The sequence below is a fragment of the Spinacia oleracea genome, chromosome 6 (assembly GCF_020520425.1).
Source record: "Spinacia oleracea cultivar Varoflay chromosome 6, BTI_SOV_V1, whole genome shotgun sequence".
In the NCBI taxonomy this organism is placed as follows: Eukaryota; Viridiplantae; Streptophyta; class Magnoliopsida; order Caryophyllales; family Amaranthaceae; genus Spinacia; species Spinacia oleracea.
Window position 1 is genome coordinate 134642623 of NC_079492.1, and position 24866 is coordinate 134667488.

The 24866-nt window shown below is 35.8% G+C and overlaps 1 protein-coding gene across 1 annotated transcript; it reads left to right on the forward strand.

Annotated features, from left to right (window-relative positions):
- Positions 1–9: 9 nt before the first annotated feature.
- On the forward strand, positions 10–23366 carry LOC110798190 (ubiquitin C-terminal hydrolase 12). The gene is made up of 32 exons (XM_022003357.2): positions 10–207; positions 471–537; positions 1205–1352; positions 1434–1591; positions 5431–5696; positions 5792–6010; positions 6096–6204; positions 6291–6406; positions 7210–7308; positions 8706–8815; positions 9499–9573; positions 10697–10775; positions 10908–11054; positions 11149–11229; positions 11322–11441; positions 12996–13118; positions 13990–14067; positions 14470–14558; positions 14644–14752; positions 14901–14969; positions 15044–15154; positions 17167–17222; positions 17306–17483; positions 18279–18380; positions 18486–18557; positions 20473–20538; positions 20797–20862; positions 20984–21070; positions 21199–21315; positions 21625–21699; positions 22538–22624; positions 22758–23366. The coding sequence occupies exons 1-32, from the start codon at positions 178–180 to the stop codon at positions 22797–22799; spliced, it is 3351 nt and encodes a 1116-aa protein (XP_021859049.1). The 5' UTR covers positions 10–177; the 3' UTR covers positions 22800–23366.
- Positions 23367–24866: the final 1500 nt, after the last annotated feature.

Here is a 24866-nt window from a genome sequence, read left to right on the forward strand (position 1 = left end):
AAATGAAGAAAGACGAAAAACAATACTCGGAGAGTTTGTTCGTTCCATAAACTCACAAAAGAAATACACTTAAAACGAAGCGAAAACCCAAATTTAATCTTTGATTGCTTCTCCTTTCTTCATCTCTCACCCTTGATCGGTGGTGTTTTTTTCTCTCTCCTTCTCTTCATCCCATCCATGACTATGATGACCCAGCCTCCCTTGGATGTATGTTTCAGTTTTTCAATTTCATCTTTATTAATTTCCCCTTTTCCACTTGGATTTCGATTTCTGCATTTTTCTTTGTTCATTTTTTGAGTTTGATCTCGTTCTAGTTCGACTTGGATTATTCTGCATTTTGTTTCTTGGTTTTTTTTTTCTGTGAAATGGGTTCCGATTCTTGGTCATTTTTACATTTTTTTTGAATTTTTTGGGGTCTAGGGTTTAGTAGGATCAAGGGTTTCTGACGAATGTTCTGTTTTGTTTTGCAGCAGGAGGACGAGGAGATGCTCGTGCCCCATTCTGATGTCGTCGTCGAAGGTCCTCAGCCCATGGAAGGTCTGTGCTTTTGAAATTTTGAAATTGGCTTGTTATCTGTAAATTGTGGGAGTTTTGTGAGAAATGGGGTTACTTCAATTCATTTACAATTGGGGTTTTAAATTTGGTTTTACTTCCTATTGGGGAATTTGGAATGGTTGATCATAATGTTTCATTTTGGGATTTTGTAGTAGCTATGTTAGAACACCGTCATATGTTATTTGTGGAGTGTAATTGCACTGAATAGTTGGCGCAACAATCTGATGAGATCAATTCCTGTGCAACCTTTTTATATTCGTTTAATAACCTGTGTTTTCCTAATTTCATGTTTGTAATTGTTCATCAATTGTCACTTTCACTACTGATAGTATTGACCTATTGGTGGAACCCGACAACCAGTTGAGCTCATACTTAAAACTGAATTACTGTTCATTTGGCCTTCATTTATTTATTTTCCTTTTTCATAAATTTTCCTCTTGAGTGTTGCTTTTGTTGTGAATTTATAATGGGAGTAGCCATCAAAAGACATAAACCAATTCTAGGGACTTGGGAGGGATGAGTGGGATTGAATGCTAATGAAACAACCAACCTATGAAGTGGTTATAAAACTTTGTTCTGTAATAGTTCTGGGCTTCTTGAGAATTATCTTTTTGATCACGTAAGTTGATACATATTTTTTTGGTTTTAGCTGTATCAGCAGATGCTAATAATGTGGCCGAGAATCAGGCCGTGGAGGAGCCCCCAACTTCTAAATTTACATGGACTATTGAGAATTTCTCTAGAATAAACACTAAGAAGCACTACTCTGATGCTTTTGCTGTTGGTGGTTATAAATGGTAATTTGATCTATCCTTTAACTAAAATAAAGTTTTGAGTTAGTTTGTTTCGGTGTGTCTTTTGACTCTCCTTTTTGATAGGCGGATCTTGATTTTCCCAAAAGGGAATAATGTGGACTATCTGTCAATGTATCTTGATGTTGCGGATTCTCCTGCTTTGCCATATGGTTGGAGTAGATATGCTGCTTTTAGTCTGTTAGTGGTTAATCAAGCTCATCAGAAGTACTCAATAAGAAAAGGTATTCACTATTGTCAGTTATGGCTTTTCCCTTTTTTAAAATTCTCCGTCCTTGTCAAGTCATTTGCTTATTTTTCATTGTTTTTTACTTCTAATGTTGGATGCTTATGCCAATGCAATATTTTTATCTTTATTTCTTGAGTTAGTTATGTTGTGGATTCCACTTAAAGGATGTTTAGAGGCTCATGAAAGTGGTGGAAAAGTCTCTTAAGTTCGGTTGATTGTGACTTTTATTTGACAATATTATATTCCGTATGGCTCCAGTTCTCCATTATGTTAAACTAACTGACATATGGCATACTTGTATTTGTTACTTACTGCGACCCTCTGATTTTCCTGGATGTACTCATGTCAGATACGTGTTTGAAACCCTGAATGGTCAGATGACTATGGATTCTTGGTTTTAATCCTTGAAAGAAATTAGGTAAAGACAGAAGTTGACATATCAAGTTGGATATGTCTAATGAGTTGAGAATTAGTGTATGAGTAACTTTTTAAATAAGTGAAATAATTGAAGTTCTTAGACTTAAAACTTAGGAGGACTGAATTAAGCATGCTAATATGGTACTAGTTGGGCCTGGGCAATATAATTGGTTCAAAGTTGCCTTTTTAACAAAGAGTAGTCAAATTTGGAGCTGATGGCCTACCAATATTTAAAGGGGGGCATCCACTATTGGGTGGTATAGCTAGTATTCTTTATACTTCTTCCGTTGCATTATATAATTTTCACATTTGAGTTTGGCACAAAACCAAGGGTAGTTGATAAATGTGAATAAATTGGTTGTTGATAGAGAGAAGAAATGTAAGACTAAGTGTTATGATAGAGAGAAAAAAGTGCTGATGTGATGGAGAGAGAGAAGTAAAAATTTACTTGAAATAGAAGTGTGTAATTTTTCGGAACAACCCAACAAGGAATATGTGAAAAATTATTAAGGGATGGAGGGAGTTCGTTGTAAGGCAATCAGTTGCAACAAAAAATGTATGGTTGAGGTTACTTCTCAACCCAAATACCCATTCTCAACCATCACCTGGAGAGTAGAGTTCGGACTTTTGATAAGAAACCTCCCTAAGCAGCTCTATTTCAAAGGAAAGGCCATAATCACCTGTCACTTGAGAAGGATTTAGGTCAGTAAAACTACAGTTTGCACCATGTAAAAAAGAAAAGAAATATGTTCCCAATGGGGTGCCACAAATTTCACCTTTCCTGCCACCAACAATTGTAGCCAATGCCAATAGCTAATAAGATAGGTTCTTCATTTCCTCAACGATGGGAAGTGTAATAAACATAAAAGTAAGAAGAGAGGAAAACAAAACAGAAGAGAAATAGGTCTGAATATTAGCTTTGTAGGACGGAGGGAAAGATAGAAATATTGTCACTAGTAAATTGACTTTCTTTAATCAAGTAATTTATACTCTCTAATTTACTTCTGGTTGAAATTGTCATGCTGAAAAATCTGAGATATCTTCAAGTTTAATATGATATCTTGTGTTTTTAGTTTAAAAAGGCGCAGAGCGCACTAAGGCGTACAAGGGCCCTGGAGCCTATGCGCAAAGCGCAAGGCTCAGGCGCGTGCCTTTTTGATATGAGGCGCATATACATTAATTTTTTTTTTTTAAATCCATAAGTTTTTTTTAAAAAAATCAAAAGATAAAAATAAAACCCGTTACTTTGAAGAAGAGAAAGACGGAAAATAAAAAGAAGAAAAAGTACAGTAGAAGAAGAGAAGAATAACAAGAAAAAACGAAAAAAAATGAAGAATGAAGAATGAAGAAGAAGAAAAAGAAAAAAAAAAAGAAGAAAAAGGAAGACAGAAGAAGAAGAAGATAGAGAAGTATATACCTGGAGGTTGGAGGAGGCAGGAAACCATGGAGGAGAAGCCGCCGGGCAGCATCAGCGAAGGAAGAAGAAGCAGGTAAGAAAATTAAGGATTCTTAAAAAGTCAAACTGGGGATAAGATGGCAGTAGGTTTTTCTCTCTCTTCTGATATTCCAAAGTACTTCCTATTAGTTATGACCGTTGGAGCAACAGAAAGTCACGTGAACATTTTTTTATTTTTAAAAAACATGACACATCATCAATCAACGCCTTAAACCAGAAGGCGGCAAAGGCGCTGCGCCTGGCGCCTCAGCAAAGGCGCAGAAACGCACTCAAAGGCGCGCCTCTACTGCGCTTCGCCTGGCTGCATAGGTGTGCGGCGCCTGGGAGAGCCTTGCTCCCAAGGCGCGCTTTTTTAAACTAAGCTTGTGTTTCCATTTTATTTTCTCTTTTGGAAAAGGAAACCATATACGATTCTTCTTATGGTACGAAGCCAAATTGCGACTCAAGTCACTGAGTTATATTTCCACTTTAAGCTTGAATATACCGAGTCTTTTCGAAATGATCCTTTAAGAACTGCTCGACTCCAACTATACAATATCTTTGAGAAAACCCTTGGCATGATAATGCTTTCTCCTGGAACAAAATTTTCTGTTCTCTGCTCCCTTTAAATAACTAAATTAACCTTGTAAGGTGGTGGGTGAGACTCGTGAGAGAGACCTCGTGAAGTACTTTTGGGAAATATAAATGGTTTGGTTGGTTACTCTAGGTAAAATATGCTAGGATATAATTGTTAGTCAACATCTGTAACTTCTGGATAATGTGCTTGTTTCCACAGCCTGGTGCGTCACAATGGTTGAAGAGGAAAGAGGGAATTTCTTTATTTTCTGTTCTTGAAATGATGAATTCATGTCGGAAATGGAATCTTAATGGTTTTTTGGATTATCTGATTGCTGTTTGCCAATGAATGTACAGTGATTGACATATCCTGATTTTCTTTTAGCCTTTTGCTGGTTGCTCCTCTCCTGTCTTTCTTCAGTGTATTTAGTTATTTCCAAATTTTCATTGATTAAAGAGTCCAACTTTATTTCCAGAAAGGATCCCCTGGTCCAAAGATTATCTATTTGTTCTACCTCGCCGATTGGTATAGGCAAGTGTGTTTTGAAATCTATGCATATTGACTTTGTGATCTCTCTGATTTGTTGCGTTATGTTTAGGGAAATTCATCTATTATTTTATTTATGCTGACTACTGCGATACAGTTGGATATACAATAGTCCCATTATAATCATTTATGAGTAAATGGTCAGTAATTGAAGGCCTCACTCTTCAGTCTACACTCCCTCATTCGTGTCTATTGTACAAAATGTACTATGTGAGTATGTGCTGTAAAGATTCTGGTGAAAAGTTTTGTGTTGAAGATGTAATTGTGATACATTATTTTAAACGAGAGAACTACAGATCATAATGGGTTCATATTTTCTGTGACTTTGAATACAGTTGACAAAGGCAAGTACTAACATTGTTCTATATGATAGCAGGGGAGCTGATGTGATAGTAAATAAAAAGAGCTGCTACTGTGATTTTAGTGATACAGCATGGTTCTAGTTGAAATTAGTCCCTAGGCAGGCTAAGATGTGTAGAGGTAGCCACTCAGTTGCTGATAGTTTTGCTGATTGCAAATGATTTTAAAGACCATACGGAAAGTGTAGAACTAGGGGATGACCTTCAACTGGTGCAAGAATGTGTTGAAGATTGAGATTGACCTTTCATATTGTTGCTGGAACATTTTGTGATACTTTTGTGCTGCATTCCAAGAAATCTTGTAGATGCTCGAAAATATGTGGCTTCCCTTTTTCCTTTATGCATGTTGGTTTTGATGGATCATGATATACGTTGCAATTTCTCTTTTGATTTAAGGGGAGGGGTAAGGGAGGGTTGCTTTCTTATTTTATTTAGACATGCAATACTTATACAGAAAACATAGTATGAATCAGTAATTATGCATCTTTTATATTTTCCAGAGACGCAACATCAGTTTAATGCTAGAGAGAGCGATTGGGGTTTTACATCTTTTATGCCTCTCAGCGATGTATATGATCCTTCGAGGGGATATCTTGTCAATGATACTCTGGTGATAGAAGCTGAGGTTGCCGTTCGTCGTGTAATGGATTATTGGTCATATGACTCGAAGAAAGAGACGGGCTGTGTTGGACTCAAGAATCAGGGAGCAACTTGCTACATGAATTCCCTTCTGCAAACTTTGTATCATATTCCCTATTTCAGAAAGGTTTATTGTTTGTTTACCTTTTCACCTTTCTTTTTAGTCATACTTGTGACTTTTGTGGGTTTTGGATTGCAATAATATTGTGTTTTGTGTATCAGGCTGTCTACCATATGCCTACAACTGAGAACGATAATCCTACTAATAGCATCCCGTTGGCTTTGCAAAGTTTATTCTACAAGCTTCAATATAATGACACAAGTGTCTCAACCAAAGAATTAACCAAGTCTTTTGGATGGGACACTTATGATTCTTTCATGCAACATGATGTGCAGGAGCTCAATAGAGTTTTGTGTGAGAAGCTTGAAGATAAGATGAAGGTACAAGGGTTTAATAAAATATTCTCTTAGATCTTACTGATTTTCTTGCTCTACTCAAAATATTATGTTTCTGCTATTGGATCAGGGAACTGTTGTGGAGGGAACTATTCAACAATTGTTTGAAGGGCATCATATGAACTATATTGAATGTGTCAATGTAGACTATAAATCCACGAGGAAGGAATCGTTTTATGGTATTTTCTTGAATTCTAAGTTCACTATGTAGAGACTTCCTGGTCATTAATGGCAACAATTCTTATTTTTAAAGTCTTGGTGTCAGATCTTCAGCTGGATGTCAAAGGCTGTCGGGATGTGTATGCTTCATTTGATAAGTATGTGGAAGTTGAACGTCTGGAAGGCGATAACAAGTACCATGCTGAGCAACATGGTTTACAGGTACATTGCTTGTTATGCAAACAACTCTCTACATTGGTTGATTTGAGCTTGTATCTGATTCTCTTCGCGTTATACTTCCTCGGTTCTTTTTTAGTTGACAAATTTCTTTTATCACGTTCGCCAATGCAATAATACTATTAATATCTTTAATTATCAATAGGTAAAAGTTATAGAAGTTGATATTATAAACCTATACAATGAGACGATTATAACAAGACCTCACATGACTATGTTTTTTCTCAAATATAAATCTCAATGATAGTCAAAGTAGATTATATGAATAGTGTCAAAAATCAAATTGTGTCAACTAGAAAGAATAGAGGAAGTATGTATCTTCACATAGCTGTTGTCTCTTTCTATGACAACCTGCTTTCTTTTATGTTGAGAATATTTCCTTTTTCTTTTTCGTTTGCTATTGCAATTTGTTTCTTTCAACACCGTTTTTCTTCTTCCTTTCGTGTATGATTTATTATTAATGGTGCTGCTCTGCTGTTTATGGATCAACTGTGAAAGGGGTTTCTTGTACCTATTTTTTCTGAACTTATTTTGTCTGCAAAAAAAATTATCTGTGTTAAATTGTCTGAAAAGAAACTTATTTTATTTTGTCGGGAAAAACTTAGCTTTGCCGAACTTATTTTTATTTAACTTAAGCTTTTTCCCCCCTGAAGTAAGTTAAAATAGGTTGAAACAAACAGGCCCTTAGTTTTGGCTATTAGCTTCTTCACCTATTCTTATTTTTGGTCAGCTGTTTGCAATGAACGTGGTTGTCTGATATTTTTCAATCATGATTTAAATTGTCTCAGGATGCTAAGAAAGGTGTTCTATTCCTTGATTTCCCTCCAGTGCTTCAGCTCCAACTCAAGAGGTTTGAATATGACTTTGTAAGGGACACCATGGTAAAGGTAATTACTCTTTTAGGGCAGCTTTAACTCCACATTCTCAATTTAGCTTATCACTGGTATCATCTTCAGTTGCTGCTTGTGCGTGTACGTGGCTTTCGTTCTGGTAGAAGGAAATCTAGGCTTTGCTAGTTGTCTTTTCGAGGTTTTGATAACTGTCAAAAGTAAAAGAATTTTAGTGATTACCTCATAGCGATTAGAGGTAGGAAGAAATGAGTATCAAGTGGGCTAGCTTATTGTATAAGTGACCTAGTATTCCTAGCAGAGATGATACCCAGCTTGCACATTTGATCTCTTTTCTTCTGTCAAAGGGGGCTTTTCTATGTTTTTCCTTCTGTTGTATTTTGCTACACTATATTGTTTTCTCTTGCCCTGTTAACTCTCCACAACTTTCCCTTACAATGTATTTGTTAATCCCTCCATTTTTAGAAACTTGTCTTTTAAGGTAATGCACATGAATTAAGAAGTTTGGTAAATGTTGTATTACTATCAAACAGTGTAAATTAATGTTGTCTTGGTATTTAATATTGATAGTTAATAGCATTGAATTTCAAATAATAGATACTATGGGACTTGAAAAGATGGTTAGGTGGACACATATTGGAAAAAAGAGAGTACTTCGTTATTTTAAATGATAGATATTATGGAATTTGAAAATATGGTTAGGTGGACCCATATTGGAAAAAAAGAGTACTTTTTTATTTATTATTTTCCGTGCCAAGGCTTTGTCTCTTCAGATTGGTCAGAGTTTTATTTGTGTTCATGAATCATACCCTTCATCTAGTCAGTACGCATGGGGAGCTTTAACTACACTGTAATGTCTTTCATCCATATGCGTGGTTTTTTATGGGATGTAATATCTAATTCTTTAATTGTATTGCTCCAGTTAAGTGTCCAGTCTAGTCGTAAGCACCCATGGTTATGGCTCTAGTACTGGCTGTGAGCTAGTTAAGTTCAGCTGTTTTTTATGTTAGTTTTGTTTTATATTCTTCCATTGGATTGTTCTGTTCTAATTTGTGATAGAAATTCTGCTGACTGTATATATCTTATGAGGGCTAAGACTAGTATGCTGTATTCTCTTGCTAGCACCTTGATATGTAGTTCTTGTATGTGGTTCCATACCCTAGAGTAGTGCCAAAAGCCAATACCTAATTTGTTTTGGACAAGTTACCATTAGCATTTATCTTCCTAGGATGCGGTCTCGGTGAATACTTTTAACTGTGTTGCGCTTTTCATAATTGTACTCCTGTAGCTGTTATTGACAATATTAGGTGGGTGTTCTGGTGTCATAGTGGGGAGATTTTTGTTTTTGCCTTTTGAATATGGTTAATATGCAGGTTTCTTAAGTTGCTAATATGTAGATACCTTACTATAAGTTATGCTTGTTATTCGTAATGCAGATCAATGATCGTTATGAGTTTCCTCTCGAGCTTGACCTTGACAGGGAAAATGGGAAATATTTAGCCCCTGGAGCAGATAAGAGCGTTCGAAACCTATATACACTTCACAGGTGCTAGTCTATGATGCCTTTTCCCATATCATATGAGTATAATGTTTTTTGTGGGGTTTTTTAGGTGTTCATTTCTTCACCTAGAGCTTGTAGAAATCTTGAATTGTGACTTGCTTCCAAGCTTTAATTACCTTTGTTCGTCTGAAATAATTGTAAAGATTGCGACCAAAGCCATAACGTCATCCTACGGCCTGCAAGGATGATAAGAAATCACTCTTATTTTCCTCCATTCTCATAACATTGACCCAACTAGCTAAGTGCCCTGGTGCACTACTGATGCTCGACTATTTTTGCCCTGGCGAGGCTGGTGTGCCTTGTGATGTTGAAAACCGCTGTAAACTTTGCTGATATATTTATTACTCTGTTGGTATGGTGGTTGATGTTGGCCATTGTGACTTTATAGCTCATAAGTATGAGACTGCGGAATCATCTACAGTATAGTGAAGCTAATTGCAAGTAAAATAATTAAATTTATGGCCAGACGTGCTGTTCTAGTTTAGCTTTCATGACAAAGAATTGGATTTGTGCGACTATGACTCTAACAATGAAGTATTTCTTATGGCAGAAGGGTTGATTATAATGATAGAAATCTTAACTATGAATAAGTTCCCTTTCCCTCACTCCTATCTTAGTTGTTTGTCATCATTGCTTCTGAGAATCCTCACTATTCTTCTTTTTGACAGTGTTTTGGTACATAGTGGGGGAGTCCATGGTGGACATTATTATGCATATATAAGGCCAACACTATCTGACCAATGGTAAGTTATTTATGTCAAGAGAGTTCTGATTTCTCCCCTTCTTTCCGCCTTTTTGTATGTCTGTTTCATTTATAATACTCTACTATAGCTTTTTTCCATTGTCCATAATGCTCACTTTCAGGCTGGCGTCAATATGTTACGTACCTCAATAATATTTGTTTCTTGGGAGAGAATATTCACGTCATTTATATTTGTGTTCTACATCCTTGACCTTGGCTTAAGTTTCAGGAAACTTCTTAGATCCTAAATCCTAATGGATTTTAAAGGGAGTGTCAGCCCATAAATATCTCTTGAAACTTTCTCTATTCGTTGCAAACTTTTTCTTGCACACAGTTGATTTTGTTTAAGGCCTAGCACACTGCATAGAGTTAGGTTAGGAGTCAAAGGAGGGTGTTTTATGGAATCTTTCTGCTTCATTTTTAAGTACTCCAGTGACCTTGATGTGTGGGAGACTGGGAGGTGGGAAAAAGGTGCTGAGAGATAGTGGTGAGTTTTATTAAAGAAGCTGTTTTGTGGGTGTTGGGTTGGAGGTGTTTCTAGAGATTGCCAGCATTGCCTACAATTGGTTGACGAAATGGAGGGGGAGGGTACAAAACTGCGCATTGACTAGAATGCCGGAGGGAACTTTGAAGTTACATTTTTGAGCAGTCTGAACTGGAAGGGAAGACTTAAGAATGACTGATTTGCTTAAAGACTTGACGTTTATCCCGTGTCTCCTTTTTTCCCTTTCACTTTGCTGTAGTTTGATGCAATGCAAGGGAAAACAGAAGGTCAATCAAATTGGACTAACAATATATTGTCCATTACAAGATTTTATAACGTTATGTGGTCTCTTCTGCATGACTATATTGACAATTAGTTTTTGCTGGTACGCTGTGTTATAATTTTCTTTTCTAGTTTATCAGTATGCCTTGCAGCTCGCCTTTATTTTGATTTAGGTTTGCTATTTTAACATTTTTGTTGCAAATTTCTCAATGTTCTCGACTTTTCTCCTTGAGTCGTGTGCTTTCTTGTCCTTGGTCCTTTTGTTACACTCCCTTGGTATCATTATATTGTAAACTTGTTTATATATTAAAGAAAAACCTTAAGATGGTTAAGATATATAGTTGTACCATCCGTTCAGGTTCAAATTTGATGATGAGCGGGTGACTAAAGAGGATTTGAAGAAGGCTTTAGAAGAGCAGTATGGCGGTGAAGAAGAGGTATATGTTGCAAACCACAATGTTCTGTCTGCTGCATTTGCATGTGATGTTTGTATCGAAGAACTGTGGAGTAGCATGGTGTAAGAGAACTCTTAAGCTAATCTTTTATTTATTCTTTTCCTTTGGGAACAGTTGCCGCAGACAAATCCGGGGTTTAATAATGCTCCTTTCAAGTTTACAAAATATTCAAACGCTTACATGCTTGTGTATATACGTGAAAGTGACAAGGACAAAGTAGTTTGTAATGTGGATGAGAAGGACATTGCAGAGCATCTTAGGGTATGATTTTTTCTCTATTTCTTGATATAATTCAGAGTTTATGATATGCAGTCGTGGTGCCAACTGACGTTACTATGTGTTTCTTTTTATTCAGACAAGATTGAAGAAGGAGCAAGAAGAGAAGGAAGACAAGAGGCGGTACAAAGCACAGGCACATCTTTTTACTATCATAAAGGTTATAATTCTTTTTTAACTTTTCTATATGTGGTTCATTATATTGTACTTCCCTTTACATGCATGGTTAAAGCAATTGATTACTACTTTTAGGTTGCCCGAGATGATGATCTTGCAGAACAGATCGGAAAGGACATTTATTTTGATCTTGTGGATCATGACAAAGTTCGCAGTTTCCGTGTACAGAAGCAGATGATATTTAATCAATTCAAGGTAATGACTGGATCACAACTTATGATTATTGCATTTGTTTAACTTTACCCCCCCGCCCCCGCCCAAAAAAAAGCAACAAATACATTTTGTCTTGCTAAGGCTACTTGTTCTACCACAATACCAATACTACTACAATACCAATACTACCATATTTCTGCCGCTCTTTCTGCTTCTACCTTATCAGAAGTGATATCATCATGGGTTATTTAGAAATAGCTTCTCATTGTTACGGGTAAGGCCCATAGGCACATACATATGAGACTCTGTACAGTGTGCCCCCGGTGAGGTCCTGGTTGGTGGTTGTTACTTGCTAGTTTAATTGCAAGTTGCTGTTGACCAGAATCCTTATGGACCAATTTTATTTGGGGTTTCTGGCTGTGGTCTAAACCATCTGTAATAACCTTTGTCTGTCATATAAGTTAAATGGTCATGATTTGGGCCCCATAGGGTTTTAAGATTGCAGTACTCTCTTTTCACACTCTCTATCTCCCCTCCTTGACTTCTTCCAACCATAGTACACCTGACCTTAGGAAACCTGTAAAAAAGGTTCTAACCAACAAGTAGGCGGTCTCGTTGGCTCCCATAAGGTGTTAATATCTGTTTGTTATTGATAAGTGTATATTGTAAATTTGATGTGACTTGCAAACGATCTAATCATACGAATATACGATCAGAGAGTTTCTGACTTAAAAGTGTAAGAATTTATATTTGCAAACCCTTATCTTCTAATATATTCATCTGACGATAACTATGGTAAAAGATGCTTTGTGAAATTCTAGCACTTTGTTATTCGGTAGTGTTCCTTTTTCGCCATATCACATTTCTTAAATTTCTTGCTTCTAAAGTCCGTAGTTTTTTACAGAACCTTGCTAGACTCTAAAGTCCTAGACTTCCTGATTGTCTGTGATTACTTCCTAATAATTAGCCCTTGCAATTTCTTGTGAAGTTCTGTGCCATATAGTGTATTTATGATTGATAGAGATTAGTGTACCCACAAAAATTAAAATTAAAAACATTACAATGTAAATTCAGGTCCCATAACAAATTATAACTAACTTGAAAAAAAAAATGTATATAATCTAATTAACAACAGAAATTAAATTAACATATAAAATAATGCCTATTCCTTCTATACTTCATTATAATTTCTATCAGAAGAGTAAGATGACAAAGTGCATCCTGGGGCCTACAATCCATAAACCATACTCATACATCACCAGAAGTGTTAGACACGGGTACTGTCCAAGTGTCAGACACAGCCATCATATGAGAATTTTGCGTAGATTTAGTCCGAAATCAAGTGATTAGCATTGTTCAACTGTTGAGCATCTGACACGGTACTGCTGGTATAATGATTAGTCAGAGTAATATACCATGAAAAACAGACTCTAGACTTGTACCTCTACGATAGAGCAGGTCATAATTTTATCATGCATCTTGTTCTTTAAAGTGATTAGTGTCTTATTTTTCCTTTCAGTTGTTGGGACTTGTTCGTAGTGTTTACTAGAAAAGGTTTATCAATAGAATTTCTGATTATCTGTGCTACTTTACCAGGAGGAGGTTGCCAAAGAATTAGGTATACCTGTTCAATTTCAGCGATATTGGATCTGGGCGAAGCGCCAGAACCACACATATCGTCCTAATCGACCTCTGACGCCAGTGGAAGAAACCCAAGCTGTGAGTTAACTTTTTTATTTCAAAAATAACTCAATCAGTTTGATGTAAGTTTTTGGTCGAGTCAATACTCTCCCAATTATTGTAAAAGAAACTATGTATATGACAAACTTTTTTTTTGTTAAATAATTAACTTTTTTCATTGAGCGCTTCTAGATAAAGGTATTATCATGGGCATTGGATTTGGTCTGGTTGTAGGATATCTTCTGTAATCATCAAGAGTGATGACAATCAGTCTTTTATTGTTGGGTATTTATCTTTCTTGTTTTTTTGTTTTGTTTTGAGTTGGGGGGTGGGGGATGGATGGAGGTCAAGACTTCATTTGAGATTAGTTTTGGTCGCCTAGTCAATTCTAGAAAGTGTTGACTGGGAGGTGTAATATCTTTGTCGAAGCCTTTAAGATTGTCATCACTCTATTGCCCTCTTTCTTATCTTTTTGTTGTGTTGTCTGGGATCCTTTCTCCCTAAGGGGATTGTCCTGGAGACTGGAGAGGAATGAAAGTTAGAAGTAGTTTTGGTCAATTTCTCGATTGCTAAGATGTTTTTGGTAATGTCCTTATACTTTCATTGCTTATTGCTCTGTACGTTGAAACTTTTTTTTTCCTATTACACCGAGCTTAGTTTTTGCATGTTGCTACATCTTTGTTCGGATTGTAACAAGTTTTGTGGAAAGTATGATTAAAGAAACGTGTCAGACGCTCAAAACCTTTTTTGTTTGAGTTTCATATTGCAAAATTTATATTTATAGTTAGAATATTCATTTGGTGATTATAGTATCAGTCAGATTTTCGCCAAGTTCATTTTTGTTATAATCCTCAATATGTACAGATATTTTGAGATTTTACGAATCTTAGCAGCTGTAAATATTTTGCAGGTGGGGCAACTGAGAGAGGCATCAAATAAGATGCACAATGCAGAGTTGAAGTTATTTCTGGAAGTAGAGATAGGGTTGGTATGTATACGTGCATATTTTTGGTAGTCACTACAGTACTTTTATATTTTCTAGTATTACTACTTCCATCCTAGAATTTTTGTCTCTTTTTCTTTTGTGGGTCTTAAAATGTTTTCAACTTTTAGAATAAATGATTTCGTTTGTGGGAAAATTCACAGGCTGTCCTAAATGAATAAAAGAGTTCACAATTGAGAAAGTGCCTTTTATTTAATACACATAACGAGAGCATTTAATAATCTAGAAACTATTTGGTACTGTATATTTTTAATGCAAGCTCATTTCTTCCTTGTGGCGTGGAATTTTCATAACCATGACGTCCATGTGAGACAAAATTCTAGGACAGAGGAACTATAGTAGTTGTTGCTTGATGAATATATCCTACTCTTTTGTTGGTTTCCGCAGGATCTTCACCCAATCGCTCCTCCAGATAAAACAAAAGATGAAATTTTGCTCTTTTTCAAGCTTTATGATCCTGAAAAGGAAGAACTCCGGTAGCCACCTTTCCATTTTTATGATGTGTCTTCCAACTACTATGTTTGTTGTTCTGTTAGTTATAAATCATTTTTGTCTTGGCAGATATGTAGGCAGGGTTTTTGTCAAAAGCACTGGTAAACCAGCTGATATTTTTAACAAATTAAATGAGATGGCTAGCTTTGCTCCGGATGAGGAGATTGAACTCTTTGAGGTTAGTTTCTGCAGTTGTTCTGTCATACATGATTTTTATTTTTTTTTTCTGCTTTTGCTAATGATTATGTGCATTTGTTAGCATTTTCCTTTTTTAAAGTGAAGCATTGGTAATTTGGGGATTCAATTTCCTATCTTTTGATTTGTAGGAAATCAAGTTTGAACCATGTGTCATGTGTGAGCCCCTTGACAAGAGGCTGTCATTTAGGTTGAGCCAGGTAATGTCAATATTTTTGTTATCCCTTTAGCATTAATATGTGCCATTATGACATGGTTCTATTACGAATTTCAGTTGGAAGATGGTGACATCATCTGCTACCAGAAAGTTCCCCCAATTGATAGTGAGGATCAGTATCGTTATCCTGATGTACCGTCATTCTTAGAGTATGTTCACAATCGTCAGGTATGAAGGAACTTGTCCTTTGCAGTTTGAATTTTGTAGTCTGTTCCGTATTAAAGTGTAAGGTTTAGTTCTCTGTAGTGGTTGTTGACCAGCTCCTTGACTTTAGGTCCTCAGTTTGTTGATGAGATGAGCTTACTGCAAATAATCACGTGGACTTTTTTTAATTATTAAATTGTTCTTTGTTGGGGATGGAGGCTAATGGAGTTTGACTTTTTTTGTGTGATCGTTAAAGTTACTAGAGTGATTGAAGTTTAATACTCCTGCTGTTTGTTTTGATGTACCCACATTCCATTAGGGGGTGTTTTGTTTGTTCTAGCCACTTCTACTTTATATTTGGCAAACACATATTACCATCTTACCCCTTTTACCCACAATATTTACATCTTTCCATTCACTCTCTCTTACTTTATCTACCTTTTACTTATACCCACTCACTTCTTTTAGAAACAAGATTCTACATTATAAGCAGGTATAACAAATAAAACCGGAGGGAGTACGTAGTATATTTTGAAGATTGCTTTTATGGCAATGCTATGGTCTTGTGGTAAAAAAGGAACTCGTGCAACTTTAAGGAGCCATTTTAACCGGGATACGAGTTTGTGGGGCTTTCAAGAATAAGGACTTGTATGGCTAGATGCTATTTGGATGGGAGAGAAAGGAAGGCTAGTAACTTTTCTTGATTGGCCGTAAAACTCATATGGGTTTAAGAAGTAAAGGATTGGAAATGATAGAAAAAGAAGTTCATAAAATTCTCGCATTCTTTTCCTCCCAAAAATGGACTTTGGGTGGAAAGAGAATTGAAAAAGTGATATTTGTTTAGCCCTATTTCCCCTTTCTTTCCTTTACTTAACGCTAACGAAACATTAGGTTCCTTTAACTTCTGTTTAGCCCATTTTAGCCCATTTTCCCTTTCTTTCCTTTACTTAACGCTAGCGAAATATTAGGTTCCTTTAACTTCCCTTTATCAAACCAAACACTGGAAAATGTAATTATTTTATTTTCCCTCCCCTCCCTTCCCCTTCATTTCCTTTTACTATCTTAAAAAAATATTCCCCCATTCCCATGAACTTCTCATTTGTCACAAAAATGTTTGCCCCCCTTTAACTTCCCACTTCTCAATTTGGATAGGTCCACTAAATAATGTATTATTTTTCGATCCTCTTACCTCCATACTTTGGAACCCCACTTCCTCCCCCCCTCTCCCTATTGAACATTAAATTATACCCACTAGTCCACTACCCTATTTTTAGTCAACAAAACCCCACAACAATTTCTCTCCTAAAAACAGAAGAAACAGGAAGTTTAACGGGGTCTCAGGTATGCCAGCATAAGCTGTAACTCGGTTGGAGAGATAAAAAGAAATTGTTATGTACACATCTATGACTGAGTACAGCTGTATATATAGATTTAGAATTGCGCTCAACTGAGAAAGTTAGAAGGATTCATGTATATACCATGATCTGACATGTGTGTTTGTGAGCCACAAAATCTCGACCCTTTATTTGGACTTCATGATTCCTGTGGAAAATTGAGACAATCATACTACCGTAGTTAACATTGCTATAGAAAGTAGTGGTGGTGGTTTATGGGATTTATATAGAAGCCAAGTGGCGGTTTATTATTGGTTTTTTCATTTCTCATTCTAGTCATTTGCCTATGAAAATATGATGCTGCATCTTTCTGTGTTGTATGCTTTCGGTGCTTTTGATCAGTTTTATGGAGCCATAATCAATAAAGTTTGTTGTTTGATTGTTCTTATAAATTTATTCTAGAATAAATTAATCCTTGCACATGATGCCTATCCATCTAAGTAAAGGTTTGAAGTATTTCTGAATGTTGCACACAACTATTTACTTCACTCAGTTGAATTGTACTTATCTTTGTTTTTGTTGTCACATTTCTATAATAGGTGTGATTTAATGATATCGTCAAAATAATATATTTTGCCTCTAGGATGGAGAAATGGTCTGCATTTCTTTTAATCCAACTGTTTATTTTACTTAACCTCTCAGGTTGTCCATTTTCGATCCCTAGAGAGGCCCAAAGAAGATGATTTCTGCCTAGAATTGTGAGTTTGTCTTTCCTGAGGCTAACTCGCATGGGTTTACTTTTAATTGACATTATGTGACCTTTTTTTTCTGTATGATTAAGGTCAAAAATAAATACTTATGACGAAGTTGTTGAAAGAGTTGCTCAGAGACTCAGTCTTGATGATCCTTCGAAGATTAGGCTGACGTCTCATAATTGCTACTCTCAGCAGCCTAAACCACAGCCTATCAAGTATAGAGGAGTAGATCATCTGTCTGACATGCTGGTTCATTACAATCAGGTAAATGTCAGGTGTTGATGGTCAACAATTCTCTATAGCTTTTTCTTATAATGATTTTAATGCATTCAGTAAATCATGCTTACGTTCACAGCAATGGCTTATCAGAAGTCAATGTATCTCGTATACCAGATATCTGTGTGGTCTAGTTTACCTCTCTGTTAAATGAATTCTTCCTCTCAAACAATTTTTTATCCAGCATTCCAGCATCTAATTAGGTGTTGTTGGTGGTCCACAACTCCAATTTATGCAAGCCTCTTTCCTCTGTCAATTGCGCTGCTGAATGTCTGGATCTTATTCCTCTCTTGTTGCTTTGACATTGAAGTTTGTTTTGCTCAAATCTGGGATAAAGGGAGCAGATTACCAGGTTTTTTTTTTTTTGGGGGGGGGGGGGGGGGGGGGGGTGTATTATCTCTAATTTCTTGGGTTTGATTAATATATTAAAATTAATGTTATTACTTGAAATGTTGCAAAATTATATAGATTGATACACGCGACAGTCAATATGTTAAATGTATTTAGAAACAGAGGAAGTATAAGATAGATATTAGTTGATGTAATTTAGTGGGGAGGGGACTATAGATGGTCAGAAGCAGATAGTGCATTTAGGAAGATTGAATAGTCAATACCTTTTTCGTGATAAGCAATTACATGATTTCTTGTTGGATCTCACAATAGTCATGTCTCCCACATCTTTTGTAAATTTTGAAAGTAAAAGTTATTATATTTATTTTCCATTACGTGGACTTAGTTTGTCAAGTAGACCTCTAATTTTTTATTTCTGCCTTTTTTTAACAGACTTCTGATATCCTGTATTATGAAGTACTTGACATTCCTTTGCCAGAATTGCAAGGACTAAAAAATCTTAAAGTAGCTTTTCATCATACCACAAAAGATGAGGTACGTTTGAATTTCATGACCAAGATTTTATGTAGGATCTTTCATATTGTAATCATATCCGCTCTAATATTGAAATGTGTTTCAATGTAATGTTCAATGTTGTAGGTGGTAATTCACAATATTAGACTACCAAAGCAAAGTACCGTAGGAGATGTAATTGATGAGCTAAAGACAAAGGTGAGTGCATTTTGGCCATAGTTGCTGTTAGGTTTGTTTTTCTGTTGCCGCAATGTGCCTAGATTTTTGCTCGTTTTTTCCTGTTCATAGTGTTTCAACTTATACTTGGTTTAAAGGAAAATTCTCTTTATGAAGTTTGATGTTGTATTCAACCTGTCCAGCATCTGCCTTTATCCCTTGCTTCATCAGCGTTACTATGGCCAAGAAGAACTGAGAGTAAAAAAGTTACTTCTGTTTTCTAATAATTACACCATTTGGATTTTGGCACTATTCTCCCATTCTTATATGACCATCTTTTGTATTTGATAATTTTTTAAAGTATTTGATTGGATTAAGGGAGGAGAGAGAAACAATAAAATTTGGTTGTAACTTACCACATAGGGAAGTGATGCATCGAATTAGGGACGGCCAAAAATAGCCAGTGATACATTTAAGACAGTTATAGTAAAAGTAAAGGTATGGACGGGGTATATAGGAACAGAAAAAATATGCAATTATAATAAAAGTAAAGAGGGATGAAGCAGACCTGCCTGCTATTTGGATATTTGAGGTCAACATGAGGAGGTCCTGGTTAGGGAGTGGAGAGTAGGTATAATGGGGATATCAAAAGAAGCCAAGGTAAAGAATGATCTGGATGGAGAGATACAAAAGGAATTCTAAGCATTGGGTCTCTTGGATCTACTTTCCAGTTCATTAGCTAGAGGCACTGTGGATGCAACTAGGGGTGAGCAAAACTGGATATCAGGTCCGGCTTTACAAACCGGATCGGGTACCCGGTTTTTCGGATCATAAAAATCATGACCCGTATGTTACGTCACTGGTACTTGGTCAGTTGAAGTAATGTAAAACATTGCTGGGTACTGCAATTTTGGTTGTTGAGGAAGGCTGTAGATTATGTTGCTTCACTGGTACTTGGTCGATATTCCTTACCTTTTAGGAGTACCTTACGGTATGGTCAACACACAACTTATTAATTTGATGAAAAGATTTATCCTAATGATTCTACTGAATCACATACTCCCACTGTGTTTTTTTTTTTTTGTTCTTTTATGTACCACTTCCCATTAAGGGGTGTTGTTTTTGGTTCTACACACTTCTACTTTATTCTACTTTTGTCAAACACATTTTACCATCTTTACCCCTTTTCTCCACAATATTTACACATTCCATTCATTCTCTCCTACTTTACCCCCTGTTTCTTCCACCCAACCATTATTTTACTACCTCTTTCCTACTTCATCCACCTTTTTCTTACACCCAGTAACTTGGCCAAGAAACTGTGTAAAATAAAATAAGGAGTGAGTAATGTTTTCCTCAATTTCTTTAGAATGTGAAATTATATTATAATAAACGGTAAAAATGCTTTCCCATTTCAAGCAGGGTTGGAAAACACAATCTTCTTTCCACTACTACGTATGATATTCATCTATCCTGCCTAGACAACTCTTAGCTACTTCCAACTTTTGAGTTATTTTACCTCATTGGAAATAATATCTATGAGTATCTTTAGACATCTTTTTCCCCCCTTCATGGTTATGAACTTACGATTGGTTTATATTGCTAGGAGTCACATGATATTAATTTGCGTGTAATGATTAATGTACTAGCAGTACAACTACTTATATTATAGTATTCGAAAGGTTACATATAAGGATTTTTTGAAAATCTCATGATTTATTTTATTTATTGTGCTCATCTTAACCTTGCCAAACATAGCCTCAAGTGGAAATTACGCCAGGGTCTTTAGTTATTTTTGGTAGAACTATTACATAACATAAATTTGCATGTAATAACTGTTATTTAAGGAGGCAGGGCAGTAAAACAAAATTAAAAGGTGACATGACTTCTTTTCCCACTCCATGGTAGAAATTTATGCTAGACAATTCTAATTATATTTTGTCATATTGCAAAATAGGTGGAATTGTCACATCCGGATGCAGAGCTCAGATTACTTGAAGTTTTCTACCACAAGATCTACAAGGTATTAACTTGCTTTGAAGCCCACAATCAATTTTAGAAAGCAAGGGAGGTGAAATTCAGGAAAAGTTTGTGGTACTTGAGCCTTGTCTGTTGATATGGCTGATTTTTTTATTTTGAATTTTGTGGTACTTTCAACTTCCATGTGGTATTGCAAGGGAGGTTAAATTCAGGAAAAGTTTGTGGTACTTGAGCCTTGTCTGTTGATATTGCTGATTTTTTTATCTAGGAAAGCAAACTAATCTTCTGCTTACCACTGCAGATTTTTCCATGTAGTGAAAAGATTGAAAATATAAATGACCAGTACTGGACATTGCGTGCAGAGGAGGCAAGTCTTTTCTTGTTGAATGCTTAAGAGTGCTTATCTTCTGTCATTGATTTCTAAGCCTTATTTCACCTACCACATTTTTGTTAATGAAATGTTTGACATTATTGCCTTTTGGTCTCAGATCCCTGAAGAAGAAAAGAACCTTGACCCCAATGATCGTTTGATTCATGTCTACCATTTCACCAAGGACACCGCACAAAATCAGATGGTATGGAAAGTTTTGCTCTGAAAAAGATCCAGAGTGATAGTCGTCCGTCGCACTTGATGTATTAGTTAGGCTACTTCTGATTGGTCCATCATCTATGATATAATGATCATCTATATCTTCTGTTTCAGCAAGTGCAGAACTTTGGGGAACCCTTTTTCTTGGTTATTCGTGAAGGTGAAACAGTAGCTGAAATTAAAGTGAGAATACAGAAGAAATTGCATGTTCCTGATGAAGAGTTTTCCAAGGTATGGTTCCCCTCACTACCTGAGATATGAGTGAAACCGTTATAGTTTGCTTCCTTTTTTTTGTCAGTTTGCTACAAGACTTCTTTTGTTTACAAAATCAAGAATGGTTTCCTTTCTAAGACGGTCATCATATTGTTTTATATCCAACCCTTAATTTTTGGATAGTTAGTTTCTCCCAAGAGAAATTATCAATGACTCTTAATGAATATGTCAAGTAAACTGTTTTCTTAAAAGATTAATCTACTGGATTCTGCAACTGTTGCTCATTGATGTTTGCTTGATAACTTTTATCTTGAATTACATTTGCAGTGGAAATTTGCATTTTTGTCACTGGGCCGGCCAGAGTATTTGCAAGATATTGACATTGTATCCAGCCGTTTTCAGGTCTGATATTTTACTTTCTGCTGTAACTTTCACTCATTGTCTTCAGAGGTTGACACTTCATCCAAATTTCATTGTCTTCAGAGGTCTGATATTGACATTGTATCCAGCCATTTGAGTCATCCAAATTTCATTCTGCTACCCTGATTAACCACATTTGCAGAATTTTGGAGAATCATTTACCAAAATAGTTACATTTAGCCGATGTACTACATTAATTCTTAAAATCACAAAATCAAACTTTATCTTTACAACTTCGCCTCAGCACTCCCTCCTTGCATTCCCACAACATTAGGCCACCACAGCTACATTTATCTCAGCTCTCACCAATTCTTTCCCCATGTTCTCTCTCTCCTACCAGGCTGCCTGTACCACACCCTCTTTTGTTAACACTACCATCCTCCTTTTCCGTCCACGATACCATCTTCGTGTTTCCTCTATTACACACAAACACACTCTCTTGCTTTCTTTATCAAGTTGCCTAATCACACCTTTGCAATTACCAGCTGAGGAAAATAAGTGAGAAAATAAGTGATACTGGAATTCAGATTGTGGTTTTAATGACCAGCTATTTCCAATGGAAATGGTTTACCTAATTTCCTACAATGGTTTACCGATGTCAACCTCTCTTTCAACAGTGGCCAGTGGGATTTGAGGTTCAGGCATTTGAGCCTATCATTCTCACTCTCCTCTTCTGGTTGTTCTTGTGAGAAAAGTAGCAAAACGAGCAAAAGTGGGTGGGCTTCAAAATATCCAAATTTGTGGAGTGCCCCCATTTAAGTTATTTTATTGCAAAAATATCTAATGTTCTCTCTTTAATATTTTTTTTTTAAATGACCAGAGGAGAGACGTTTATGGTGCCTGGGAACAGTACCTGGGGTTGGAACATACTGATACTACTCCAAAGAGGGCATACACAGCAAATCAGGTAAAATTAACCTTCGATTTTTTCCAAAAGAATTTCCCTGCTATTTTTTTTCACGTTGGTTCTTGATTTTTGTTTAGATACTATTCCAAAAGGTCCTTACACGTCAAGTGTGTTGCATATTTACTTTTTGCAGAATCGTCACTCATATGAGAAGCCAGTAAAAATTTACAACTGATTTGATGAGCTAGCCAACAGACTTGCAAAAAAAAAAACTAGTGCCTTTTCGCCAATGGATCGATATGAATGTGCAAAAAGGGATAGGCTATAGCACATCTGGAGCTATATTAGAGGCATGCTTTTAGCCGTTTTTTCAAGTGGATGATATTTTATGTAGGGAATGTACTAAAGCAGGGTGTTGGGAAGCGCTTCAGTTTTGGGGCTGAACTCATGGTGCGTACGATCTTGTTTGAGCTTTTCTGATGGATTCTCTGTCTCCTGTTTGAAGTTGCTTCTGTCTCTTAGAGGAGAGAGAGGCTGAGTCCCATGTAATTTTAGAAGTATATAAGATTTTTGGACAAGGCTTGTAAAGTGGTTATAGTATTGTTATTTCTTTTTTCCTTTTTTTATTTTATTTACCCCAACTTTTGGGTTAGTGCCATAAATTGAGTCTTGTATAATGGCTGGTTGAATGCAAAGGCTGAGAATGCCTATTTTTCAGGGATTATGTAAAGAGAACAGGTACCGGCATATTGTAGTTTAATTGATTACACAACACATGCAATGAAGTTCTTAATCTTGGTAACCCAATTGTTTTTAGTGTGCACGGGATACACCTTATGTATATTTCTTCTGTACTGGTGCTGTAGGCACTTCAATGCGTGGGAGTTTGAAAAAGATGAGTTAGTGTAAGAAAAAGTGAATAAAGTAACACGGTTGTTAAACGCAGTCTTGTTTTACTTGACGCAACCTTTTTTTACTTTCATTTTTTTCATTCTAAAAAATCTCTAACTCTCATTTTTTGCTATTTTCTCTCAACCATTATTGATATTATTTTGATTCAAATACATTTGATTTTTTATTAGTGTCACGTGTATTTAATCAACTTATAATACATATTTTGGTTGCAATGGACAATAATTTTGACTGGGAAGACCTTGGAATTGAGGTAATTTTCGTTCACTATTTTTTTGAGTCTTTTCATGTAATTGGTATGAAATAAATACTTATATTTTGTACAGATTAAAGATAATATAATTAACTAGTTCTTACAGATTGAACAAAATATAATTAACTATTTCATATAGATTGAACATAACAGAACTAAGTATTTCGTACAAATTGAACAAGATGATGAATTGATGATACTAGTTATTTCAACTGTCTATAATGAAAGTGATGTCGACTGGTCATGTAGTGGTTGTTTGTTGTACATTAATAGTGATGATAGAACTTATTTATGTTGTGTTCAATTTTGAACGGAATTAGGTTTTGTTCAATTTTGAACGGAATTAGGTTTTGTTCAATTTATATGGAATACTTAGTTCTGTTATATTCAATCAGTACGAAATAGTTAACTATATTTTGTTCAATCTGTACAAAATAGAAGTGTTAATTCCCTACAAGTTGTATGAAAAGACTCGAAAAAACAGGAAAAAAAACGAAAATTACCTCAATTCCAAGTCATAAATATCGTCCATTGCAATCTAAATATTTATTCTAATTTGATTAGATACACGTGAAACTAAATTTAAAAAAAAAAACAAATTTATTCAAACCAAAATAATATCAAAAATGGTTGAGAGAAACTAATAAAAGTGAGGGTAGAGCTTTTTTTTGAATGAAAAAATGAAAGTAAAAAGGGTTGCGCGAAGTAAAATCAGGCTGCGTGTAGTACTCCCCTAAAGTAAGGGATGGAAAAGGAACAAGGGTGGTTAGACTAAAATGGATTAAGGAATGGATGCAAATAGGGTGAGGAAGTAAGATTGTGTGCAAGCTGCTTGACAAAAATAGTAAAGAGTAGAAGTCAGGCAAAACACTTCTACATAAGAGGAGTCCGGATCCTCTACACTTCTAACTTGTAGAGTTATTTTAGAACTTTAGAGGATCTGTGACTGTTAAATTATCCAATTTTTTTGGTCATTAAATAAGTAACTATTTTCTCGTATTTCAACTCAACCATGACCAAACCCTATGACCAACAATGCCCAAATATCCCCAATAGTTTCTCAATTTATTTTGATCACCATTTTATCTCTCTTACTTTTCCTTTTAGCCTACCCCACCATAAATTCTCTCTCTTATA

Coding starts and splice junctions, on each gene's coding strand:
- LOC110798190 (XM_022003357.2), top strand. CDS start 178: ATGACTATGATGACCCAGCCTCCCTTGGAT. Junction 6,407..7,209: donor CTGAGCAACATGGTTTACAG/GTACATTGCTTG, acceptor AAATTGTCTCAG/GATGCTAAGAAAGGTGTTCT. Junction 14,559..14,643: donor CCTGAAAAGGAAGAACTCCG/GTAGCCACCTTT, acceptor TTGTCTTGGCAG/ATATGTAGGCAGGGTTTTTG.